Source organism: Lithobates pipiens, unplaced genomic scaffold (genome assembly GCF_037356315.1).
Source record: "Lithobates pipiens isolate NorthernLeopardFrog02 unplaced genomic scaffold, aLitPip1_a1.2 Scaffold_23, whole genome shotgun sequence".
In the NCBI taxonomy this organism is placed as follows: domain Eukaryota; kingdom Metazoa; phylum Chordata; class Amphibia; order Anura; family Ranidae; genus Lithobates; species Lithobates pipiens.
Window position 1 is genome coordinate 51111739 of NW_027507785.1, and position 12266 is coordinate 51124004.

At 45.3% G+C, this 12266-nt stretch overlaps 1 protein-coding gene across 2 annotated transcripts in view; it reads left to right on the forward strand.

Moving 5' to 3' along the window:
- Positions 1 to 8519, forward strand: part of NR2C2 (nuclear receptor subfamily 2 group C member 2) — a 57554-nt gene extending 49035 nt beyond the window's left edge. For both annotated transcript variants that reach the window (XM_077451593.1, XM_077451594.1), the window contains exons 13-14: positions 1731 to 1836; positions 4493 to 8519. In XM_077451593.1, the coding sequence (XP_077307719.1) occupies positions 1731 to 1836; positions 4493 to 4667 (281 nt within the window). In that variant the 3' untranslated portion in view covers positions 4668 to 8519. The remainder of the gene's footprint in view (positions 1 to 1730; positions 1837 to 4492) is intronic.
- The last annotated feature ends 3747 nt before the right edge of the window (positions 8520 to 12266 follow it).

Below are 12266 nucleotides of genomic sequence, written 5' to 3' on the forward strand. Positions count from 1 at the left end.
TGCAAAGGAAAAGGCATAATGAGCTAGTATGCGCCGCATACTAGCTCATTATGAAATACTTACCTTAGAACGAGGCCCCGACATCTGGTCCGATCCACGCCGAGGGAGCTGACATGCTCCCTCTGCGTTTCTTCCGGGTATCGCGGCTCCGGCGCTGTGAGTGGCTGGAGCCGCGATATCGTCACTCCCGCGCATGCGCGCGGGAGATTTCTTCCCGGCAGCGTCCGTAGTCTGCCGGGCTTTTAGCCGGGAATCCCCTGTGCGCATGCGCCGCTGCAGTCAACGGTGCATTGCGAGGGGAATATTTTTTTTACCTACAGGTAAGCCTTATTATAGGCTTTCCTGTAGGTAAAAGTTCCAAAAAAGGCTATACAACCAAAGAATAACATATTTTTTTTATTTTATTTTTTTTACTTTTTATTTTTACATTGTCCTTTAAAAAAATAAAAAATAAAAATTTGGATCACTTTTATTACTATTACAAGGAATGTAAACATCTCTTGTAATATAAAAAAAAGCATGACAGGACCTCTTTAATATGAGATCTGGGGTCAAAAAGACTTCAGATCTCACATTTACACTTAAATGCAATAAAAAAATAAAATAAAAGTCCCTTTTAAGGCCGTTCGCCGAAAGTGACATTTGACGTCGCTTCCATCATCCAATGTCATTGAGTCGAGTGGGGACTTGGTGCCGCTGAGGGGATAGGATCGGATCGTCTCTGCCACTACAGACGGCTCTGGTAAAAGGGGGTGGGCACCTCTCCCGCCGCTGATAAAAGTGATCTCGTGGCGAATCCGCTGCGAAGACCACTTTTATCCTAAAGCGGGACCACCCTCAGTTTCAGATAATACCGGGGTTATGGCAGCTATCTGCTGCCATAACAATGATATTCAACGTCAAAGTACCGGCGTATGACGATAGGCAGTCCGGAAGTGATTTAAAAAAAAATAATTCTTCAAGCCTGGACCGGAAATTACATCATGACGTTGCTCCGGTCCTCCAAGGCCATAGAGTCGATCGAAGAGTGTTAACTTTTTAAACAGCTATGAGAGCAGCAAGCTGCACTGACGGATCGTTTCTTGAGTGAACCGGGAGAAACGGTAAGCCCGAGAAACACTGGTGGGAAGATGCCGCTTCGGAGCGAGTTGCCTGAAGAAAAAAACAGCACCGCAGGTATGGCTGATCTCTTCAGCCATATTCCCGGTAAACCACTTGCAGAGCGCAATATATATACTTGTTGTGGTTGGCAAGTGGTTAATGCAAGGACGGTAAGTTCCTGAATTTTACCTGGTATCGGCCTTCTGCAGTCCCTATTGGAGGATGAGATCGCACGAAGAGCTTATTGGTTAATGTGTTGACATGGAGCATGCTGATAAGAGGAAAGAACAGAGATCATTGGTGTGCTGATTCTCTTTTCACTGTCCAGTCAGACTAGAGGCAACCTGGGCTCTGGAGAAGTAGCTCGAATAATGCTGGCCTTTTAGACTGGGGACTTTTTAGCAGCAGAAACAAAGTACTGCAGGGGAAATCACTGCATAGACTGTGAGTTTTGCAGTTTATTTTATCCTTTCATAGACTATTCCTTTTTAGATCGTATTTTGGCTGGAGTTCTGCTTTTTACTCTTAGTCAAAATGTTTTCTTTTCGTTTTTGATATGTACAGAACTTAAATTTGCTGGTCAGTTTTGCTAACGATATTTTAATGCCTTGTGGGTTCTGTCTGTCCAGATCACCCAGGACTGTCCGGGACGGAGCAGATTGAATCTTTTCAGGAAAAGGCCCAGATGGAGCTGCAGGACTACGTCCAGAAAACATACCCCGAGGATACCTACAGGTAACGTTCACCCCACAGCAGTGTTCCCTTTAAAGACTGAAAGCTGATTGGCTAACTCGAACCAGACACAAATCAACTTATCCAAGAACCTAAAAATGAAGGGATTTATTTACTAAAGGCAAATCCACTGTGCACTAGGAAGAGCACTAGGAAGAGCACTCGCTGTAGATCTGAGGGATACATGCAAGGAAAATAGCTTTTTTTGCTTGCACATGATTGGATGATAGAAATCAGCAGAGCTTCCCCTCGTCAAGTCAAGCTTTATTGTCCTTCCACTACATGTAACAACATACAGTAGAACCAAATTTCATATATCACAGGGCCACGGTGCTACATACAAATTAAACATAATTATAACTAGATGTACAAAGAATAAAAGCGCAGGGAGGAATACACCTTTGGGAACTACATAACTACATATACTATATGTTTACAAAAGTCTTTAAAGCAGCAAGTGTTTATAAAAGTGTCTAGTGCAGGGGTGCCCAACCTTTTGAAGAGCAAGGGCCACTTAAGCGACTTGGCAACCCGGTGGCGGGCCACAATGAGGGGAGCGGGTGGATGGATTGGATTGGAGATAGGCATTTGTAAACGGACACAAGTCCATTTACATCTTCCACTCCTTAGAGGTGAATGGAGGGTCCGATTGGGTTGGGCTGACCATGTGAAAGGGGCCTAAGGCTGCATTCACACTGATGCACTGTTGTCTACCCGTATCACAGGTGCAGCACAGTTCACCTATGGCTTTCCTGCAGGTTAACTGCACTTTGCCATAGACTTCTATTATATCCCGTAGGTGTGGTGCACTTTCAAAAAGCACACCAAACTCGCAGGTAATAGATGTCTATGGCTCAGGGCAGGTAACCCACATGTGGACTTCTCTGCCCCTGCGGATCAGTTTGAAAGCAGCCCAGTAACTACTGCAGAACAGATATGCCCAAATATATACGGGCCACATCAGAGGGCTCCAGGGGCCACATGTAGCTCCCTGGCCACTGGTTGTACACCACTGGTCTAGTGCATATTCAAGAGTAAGGCCTCTTTCACACAGACACACACACACGTCACAACACTTTTTCGGATTGGAGCGGGTCAGATGTCAGTGGACATGTCACCGCTGGCACCCGATGCTCCATAGAGGTCTATGGAGCGTCCTTTCAGGTCCGCCTAAAAACTGACAGGCGGACCTGAACGGACGCTCCATAGACCTCTATGGAGCGTTGGATGCCAGCGGTGACATGTCCACTGACATCTGACCCGCTCCGATCCGAAAAAGTGTGACGGAGGAAAAACCTGAGGATCTGATCAGGTGACCATAGACTCTACAGTCCGTCTTCATCCGATCCCCCATAGGGGAGAGCGGTGCTCTGACAGGTCCGTCCCTGCACCCTGTGCAGAAACTGACCTGTCATCTTCCTGCTAAGCGGGGATCGACTGAGCGATTTCCCCCCGCTGAGCAGAGCGGGCCCCGTACACGTCCGTGTGAAAGAGCCATAAAAAGGACGGGACGGGAGACGTTCCTGATCACAATATATAGGAATAGAAGAGGTTTCAAAGAGGATTGGAGTTAGCCTCATAGCCTGGGGGGAAAAAAAACTGTTGAACAGTCTGACAGTCCTGGTTTTGAGTCTGACAGTCCTGGTTTTGAGTCTGACAGTCCTGGTTTTGATACTCGTACATTTTACCTGATGGCAAGAGCTGAAAAAGACTGTGGGAGGGATGAGTAGGATCCCTCACGATGCTGGTAACTTTTCTGGAGCATCGTGTATGGAAAATGTCCAGGATGGAGGGGAGAGAGACACTGATAATCTTTTCAGCCGTCTTCACTAGCCGCTGCATGGTCTTAGGTCAGCAGAACTGCAGTTCCCATACCAGACAATGATGCAGCTGGTCAGCACGCTTTCAATGGTTCCCCTATAAAATGTAGTAAGGATGGGTGGGGGGGTACTGGCTTTTTTAAGGTGGCGGAGAAAATATAGGCCCTTTTGTGCCTTCTTGGTTAGTAACGTGATGTTGGTTGTCCGGGTAAGATCCCTCTATATTGTGCACTCCCAGGAATTTAATACTGCTTACTCTCTCCACAGTCAAGCTGTCGATGGTCTTTCAGATCTTCCTCTCAGATCTACAGTGACCTCACTCGCAGCGCACAGAGGGTTTGCCTTTAGTAAATGAACCCCGTAGTCTCTATCTGGCTCCATTCACGCTTTGCGATTTTGTAATTGCAGGCAATTTCACCGTGAGCGAGCGGTTAAAAGCGCCACCTTTTTGGATAGTAAAATTTGTCGCTGTTGTGCGGGCATGCACAATTTTAAAGCGTGACATGTTTGGTATTTATATACTCGGCCTAACATCATATTTTATATTTTACAAAAAAATTGGTTATGTATTTTTTTGCCTTAAACCCACCAATTTATTTTCTAGGGCCTCTGCTTTAAAAAAAAAGTAAATGTTTGGGTGTTCCAAGTAATTTTTCTAGCAAAAAAAAAAAGAAAAAAGATTGTTAAACGTAAATAGTGCCAGAAAAGGCAATTTTTTTTTTTTTTTTTAATTGATATGCTTGCTGAAAAAAAAAGTCTAGCTGTCACTCTTGACCTTTTTTCTAAATGGTTGACTTGCTCATCACGGCGTCTTTTATCCCTAATGTATTCTTTCACAGGCTGGCGCGAATCTTGGTGCGGCTCCCGGCTCTGAGACTTATGAACTCTAGCATCACCGAGGAACTCTTTTTTACTGGCCTGATCGGCAACGTCCCCATCGATAGTATAATCCCGTACATCCTGAAGATGGAGACGGCAGAGTACAATGGGCAGATCACTGGGACCAGCGTATAGCGGACAAGCACTTGTGTACAGATCAAGCACTTTGCAAACGCACCCTTCCAAGAGAGCAAGATAACATAGTAGCGTTTGGTGGGGGGGGGGGGGGGGGGGACGTATCCAAACACTCCAGTTAGCAGTAATACCTGCAGCATAAGGCCTCGGCCGGACATTTCGGTAACCGTAACCTCATTTCATTTCCCAAACAGAACCACATCCTATACAGCCGTAAGCAGCCTATCAGGTAGGAACTTGTATATGTTACACTTTTCACATTCTTTGAAATGGCATAGCAGTCTATTCAACACAATAACATAGGTGTATGGCAAAGGGGAAGCAAAGAAGTCCTAATGGCACGACTGACAGCGAATAGAACATTGTGCTAATATAATAGCTGATGGCAGATATCCAGAAGGTGTGGCGGTTCAGTTACTGCAGCCAGAAGAAAGTTTTTTTTTTTTTTTTTTTTTTCTTTTTCTTTTTAAAGGAACCAGTAGACCTCTTTTAGAACTGGGCTTCTTATCACATGCAAAAGTATGGCCACCCCATAATCCAATTGAAACAAAACATTTTATGAATTAAGACTGCCAGAGTCCTAGCAAGAGATTACATTCACATGATTTGTTGATTTTTTTTTAAAGGAAAAACTCAAAACAACTTAGAGGAGCTCCACCTAAAAAAAAAAAATGTTATTAAAAGCCAGCCGCTACAAATGCTGCAGCTGCTGACTTTTAATAAATGGACACTTACCTTTCCTGGAGTCAATCGATCGGTTCTCGGCTGCTGCCGGCGCTATTTTCGGTGGGGGGGGATCAGGAAGTGAAGCGTTGCGGCTTCACTTCCTGGTTCCCTGCTGCGCATGCGCGAGTCGCACGGCGCAATAAGAATGGTCCGCGCTGTCTCTGGGACCCGTGTGTGTCCCAGCAGACTTCGCGGTGGGACAGGAAGAGGTGTAGACTTGTCTTAGACAGGTATCTGCACCCCCCTCCCCCCTGAAAGGTGCCAAATGTGACACCGGGGGGGTTCCCGAAAAGCAGAGGTGCAATTTTAAAACCCACACCCCCCCCCCCCGCTAGCGGCCTAGAAAGGGTTAAAACCACTGCAAAGGGCTGCTGCAGATACTGCCTATGCCGGCAGTATAGCCGCGCTGCCCCATTATATACCGCTCCTTCAACGCTCCAAAGATGCTGATGACTTTTTTTAGCGGCCTGCCAGCGCACTGCTCCAGTGTGAAAGCCCTCGGGGACACAACAGCGGCTCTTTCAGGGTGCTTTGCAGACGCTATTTTTAGCGCTGTAGCGCCTGCAAACCGCCCCAGTGTGAATGGGGTCTAAAACTGCAGCATGCAAAACTCTGCTGCAGCCCTGCATAGAAAACATTTGGTTTAATTGGACAAGCTGAAGTTATGCTGGCTATACACCGGTCGAGTTTCGAAAGAACTTTCTTTTGAAAATCAGAAAATTTGCGCGTTTTGTGATTCGATGGTGCCATTGATTTTGAAATTCGACCAACCAAACCTTCAATTTCACCTCATGTTCCTACAGAAAATAATTTTCTTGTCGGGGAATCTTCTTTTCTTGCACATGTGCATTTCTTTTTCGATTACATTTCTTGCACAATTCTCCCATCATTGATTAGAAAATCGTTTGTTTTTTCAAAAAAATTCCAACATGTCCGATTATTAAAATTCGATGGCCGCACGAAAATCGGCCATTACTGCAGCCCACTAATGGTGCGAAATTCGTAGGAAAATTCTTGGATAAGTTTTTCGAAAGAAAGTTCTTTTGAAATTCGACCAGTGTATGGCCAGCCTTAGAAGCTGACTGGCTCCCACGCACAGCTGCACCAGATTTTGCACTTTCTGGTTTTAGGAAATCAGCCCCTAGTAAGATAAAATTATGTTTTTTATTTTCCTTGCATGTTGCCCTCGGATCTACAGAGACTTTACTTCCAAGTGCACTTTCGGTGCAATTTCAATTGCACTTCACACTTGTAGTGCAAAGTGGATTTGCCTTTAGTAAATAACCCCCATTGAGTACTGCTAGCAGCTATAACCACTGGCAGTAATCGCATGCTAAGAATCTGACAAGGTTGGTTGCTGAAGTCAATTGATAGATCGACTTCAGCACAACCTGCTTGCCTATAAATGGATTGAATCTCAGCCGGTCCCTGCTAGACCAACCGAAATTCAATCCATCTATAGCAAGCTTTATGGCGCGTACACACGAGCGGACTTCTCGTCGGACTGAACTCTGAAGGACTTTTCGACAGAGTTCCGCTGAAACGGACTTGCCTACACACGATCACACCAAAGTCCGATTGTCTAGAACGCATACCGACGGGACTAGAAAAAGGAAGTTCAATAGCTGCCCTTGCATTGTTTTTGGTCTTTCTCGATAGGAACTGGTTCTGACAGAGTTCCGGCAGAAAGATTTGAAACATGTTCTATTTCTAGGTCCGTCAGAATTTTGGAAAAAAAAAGTCAGATGAAGCCCACACACGAGCAGATTGTCCAACTAAATCATTCCTTCAGACCTTTTCTGACGGAAAGTCCACTCGTGTGTACGCGGCATTAGGGTTTCAAACAAGGACGCCGCCGCTCCAGGTGAGCAAACGCTACAGTCCGGATATGCTGGGCGCAAACAACGGCTGTCCACCGATGAGCAATAGGAAGAAAAGAACGTCTGCACACCACAGGAACGTTCCAATGTTTTTATTCCAAAAATAGCAAAATGAAATAAAGCACTCAATGACTGCCAAACTTTTCAACTGAATCTAATACAACAAAAAAACAAGAGGTTTGAAGAAGCACTGAGGTCAGTGTGAAAATGCAGGCGTCCCCTCCGGGGGTTCGGACACTCTGCCTTTGTTGGGTGTCATTTGGTATTTTTGAAATAAAATCGATTGGAACGTTCCTGTGATGTGCAGCCGTTCTTTTCTTCCTAAACTTTAGGGTTTACTCACACTTGGGATTAGGGGGCTGTAAAACTATGTGGTTGAGCAGCGTTTTTTTAAAGTGGTGTTGTCCTTTAAGTGTAAAAAAAAATTATATATATAAATATAATTTTTTATTTTTTTTTAATAATATAGAGATCAGAATGATTTGGTTTTAATTTTTTTTTAAATGCAAAATTGAACTTGCACTTTGAAGTTGGTTTAACATTGAACAGTTGAATGCAGGACAGAGTTAGTTGCTTGACCCCGCTGCACCTTCAAGTTGTGTTCTTCATTTCACAAACTCTTAATGCAAAACCTCAAAGCAGATTCAGGCACGGCCTCGAGAAAAACAGAGACGGAATCAAAAAAAAAAACAGTCCCATGTTCCCTTGTGAAGGGAAAATTACAGATTTTGCTGCAAGGCTCCCTGCCCCCCCCCCCCCCCCCCCCAGTGTTTGGAACCAAGTTCCTTTTTATTATTGTCTCCTTTTTATTTTATTTTCTGTGAACTGTATATAATTTGTGACTGAAGCACTTTTTTTTCCTGTGAGCCTTCTTTGATAACTTTGCACGTGGAGCAGCTTGCGTTAACCCCGGCCTGGTCACACCTCGCCGCAGACAATCATGAATGCAGGATGGTGGGATTATCGGCTGCTTGCGCTCTTGTTTTTACCCATGCTTACCGCCATATTGGTTTTTATAAAGTGAAGCCTCTACGGTACAGATGTCCCAGCGGAAAAAAAGAAAAAAGAAAAAAATCAAGAACTGAGATACAAAAAGGAAAGCTATGAATAACCTGGCTATTTAAACATAAACCTGACTAAACAAAAACCATAAAAGCATAAACCTCAGTACAATGGAGTATTGAAGATGCATTGGTGGCATTCACAGAAGTAGGTCTAAAGGTTCCAGATACTTACCAGGACTGAAGATTTTTTTTCCACAGGAAGGAGAAGGTTGTTCACAGAGCCGACCACCCCATCCAACATACCCACCGTTGCCTCTCTGCAGCCTCACGTGGCTGAATAAATAGAACAGGTTGTATTCCGCTATGCAGAAAACGTTCATACAGCGTGAGATGTCTTACCTTCTGAATATTAATGCTTCTTTGTGTTGTCTAATGCACTTTTTCTTTAGAAAGGTTCTCCAGGAAAGGGTTAATTCTTTGGGCTCACCAAGGGCTCATTTAGACCAGAACATGGGCAGTGACACGTATGATATAAATGAGCCCCCAGGCCGGTCTTAGATGGCAGTCTTGGGCGCCATTTTGGTTCACTATAACCCGCCATTGGAAGGTTTCGGCAGCGGGATGAGCGAGGTCTGAGCGAGGTCCTGTACAGCTAATGAATGGCCAGTGGTTTGGATTAGGAACCTGCTAAAGTGCACATTTGTATATATAATCATATGTATTTATTTTATTTTTTATTAGATTCAGTTGAAAAGTCTGTCAGTCATTGAGTGCATTAATTTTAGTTGTATAAATAGATGTTTTAAAGCTCAACAAATAAAGAAATGATCCCTTCCAGTGGGGCTGTGCCTTCACCGCAAGGGTTATCTCCTAGATCAGTGATGGCGAACCTTGGCACCCAAAATGTTTTGGAACTACATTTCCCATGATGCTCATACACTCTGCAGTGTCGTTGAGCATCATGGGAAATGTAGTTCCAAAACATCTGGGGTGCCAAGGTTCGCCATCACTGTCCTAGATTATGCCCAGGGGAACAAAAAAAAGGAGAAATACTTACCCGATCCTTCGAACTTTGAGTGTCTACGTTCGGGGACCTGCACCAACACAGACATCATATTGGGACACAGAGGCTGTGTCTGTTCAGCCCCCCTTATCCCAATACACATCCATGGAAGACCTGTGCCATCCCCATGCGGGTAACCACGGCCCGCCTGGGCATACGATATTGTATACCCCATGCAAATGAGGCGTAGTACGATATTGTAATAAATGTGACAATATTTGTTACATTGTAACCCTGCATTTTGAATTATCACTCCAAGGAGACCTGAGGGCTGTGTGAGGTCCGGGCTCCAAATCTGAGATGATTGGTGTGGTTGTGGTGGGAGGATTTGCCTTTGATAGTCAAACAGCTAAAAAAGTATCTGTAAAGAGGTTAAAGTGTATGTAAACCCAGACAATTACCCTTTTTTTTGGTCCATTAAACATTCCATTGAAAGTGTTTTGTTTATACAGTAGTACCTTAGATTACGAGCATAAATTGTTCCAGAAGAATGCTTGTAATCCAAAGCACTTGTATATCAAAGCGAGTTTCACTATTAGAGTCAATGGAAAGTCAGATAATTCGCTCCACAGTGACTGCTATTGTATGAAGTACTGCATGTGACCAGAGTGGTGGGGGGGCGCCGGAGACACTTGGAGACTGCTCAAATGCACTTGGAGACTCGGGAACAGAGTGTCTTCGAGCGGCTCTGAGTGTCACTGGCGCCCCCCGCACCTCTGGCCAAATGCGGTACTGCACACCGCATTGGCTTGAATACTGCTCATCTTACGAGACAGCGCTCGCAAACAGTCAGGATTTAAAAATAATAGCTCGTCTTGCGAAACACTCGTAAACTGTGTTGCTCGCAGTCTGAGGTATTATTGTATCTTATTATTATTATTATTATTATACAGGATTTATATTGAATTGTAAGCTCTAACGAGCAGGGCCCTCTGATCCCTCTTTTATTGAAACTGTACTTTCTGCCCTCATGTTGTAAAGTGCTGTGCAAACTGTTGGCACTATATAAATCCTGTATAATAATAATAATATTGCGCCAACAGTTTGTGCAGCTCTTTACAATATAAGGAGACTGCAGTTACAATACAATATAATACAAAAGGGTTAGGAAGGCCTTGCTCATAAGAGCTTACATTCTAATATCTGATAAATGCTAAAATGTAAAATGCCTGTTGATCCTGCCAGAAATCCCGGGTCCTGTGCAACCTTGCCTCAGACAATGGATGCATGTTTGGGGGGGGAAGTGTTCTTATACCCCACGTAAAGGAGAGGGGAAGGTGTTTTGTAGTCCTGTAACTAGGGTGACAAGGCTGCTCCTACACAGATGCATTAGCCTGTGTTCAGACTGATGCGTTGTGGGACACCGCATGTAATTCGCACAACTACAGCATCACATTCCTATGCAAATTATATGCAGTGTCTCTGGGGTGTGATTTGGGCCATGGAATTGTATGGCTCAAATCACACCACATTCACACAAAACTCATGCAGGACTCTTCCCCCCCCCCCCCCCCCTTTTTTTTTGGTCCATATCAGAATCGGATCGCATGGGTGTTCGCACCCATGCGATCCGATTATGCAAATCGCACTGCGTTTTGCAAAACGATTTTGGGGTGTCGTTAACTTAAAAAGGAACTGCCACAGTCTGCTCACATAATCTGTAATAAAAACATCTTTGCCATTCTGAAGCTTCCCTCCGACCACTTTGTATATTATTTTATATATACTGTGATTCTGTTCTTGCCAAATATGCTGCAGAAATCTCCCTCCAATAAGTCTGGCTGCAGCCATTTTAACTGTTGGCAGCTGAAGCTGCTGCCTGTTCACATTTTAGATCTATACAGACACACAGAGGCACACCTCCAGCCCTGCAGCTCTCATTGGCCCTCTTGTGACTCACCCCCCTCCCTGGCAAACGCTCTCTCTCTCTCTGTCTCTCTCTCTCTGTCTCTCTCTCGAAAGAGAGACAGAGAGGGACAGAGAGAGCTGTGCATGATGTCATAAGCCAGACAAGGAACAGGAAGTGGGCTGTATTCGGTATTTACTGGCAGAAAAAAAAGTGGTTGTAAACCCTCTGGGGCCACTTTTACCTACAGGTAAGCCTAGATTAAGGCTTACCTGTAGGTGCAACAAATATCTCCTAAACCTACACGGTTTGAGAGATATTTGCGAAAGACTGCGTCGTAGACAGCGGCGCGCACTGAGCACGCCACTGCTAACGGCGATCATGCCATTAGTGGTGGCTCCCAAACGCATGCGCGGGGGTGACGTCATCGCCGCTCCGGCCAGTCACAGCGCTGGAGCCGCAATACCCAGAAGTCACTCCCGGATTGATGGCGGTGATGGAGGAGAAGAACGAGGGTCGCATTGGGGGGGGGGGGGGGGCTTCCATCTCAGGTAAGTTATTCATAATGAGCTAGTATGCCATGCATACTGGCTTATAATGCCTTTGCCTTACAGGGTGTGCTTTTTTTTTTTCCTGCCTTTACTTCCACTTTAACATACACTCCGCAACCGGTTTGCATGAACGGGTTGCGATTTTGATGCGGTGTGGAATTTGCTGTGACTTTGCACCACATCGAGTGTGAACTGAGGCTCATAATGAGGCTCGGTTCACACAGGGGGCGATGCGAGGCGACACCGACTTGCCTCGCCGTGACCTCAGCGGCGACTTGCAAATGACTTCTGTATAGAAGTCAATGCAAGTCGCCCCGAGGTCGCCCAAAAGTAGTACAGGAACCTTTTTTCTGAGTCGGAGCGACTCGAGTCGCTCCTCTTAGAACGGTTCCATTGTACAGAACGGGGGCGACTTGTCAGGTCGCGGCACGGCAAGTCGTGTCGCCTCGCGTCGCCCCCTGTGTGAACCGGCCCTGAGTGTCACTCTAGGACAGGGATTGCGTTACTGGCAGGATCACCAGGTGAAAAA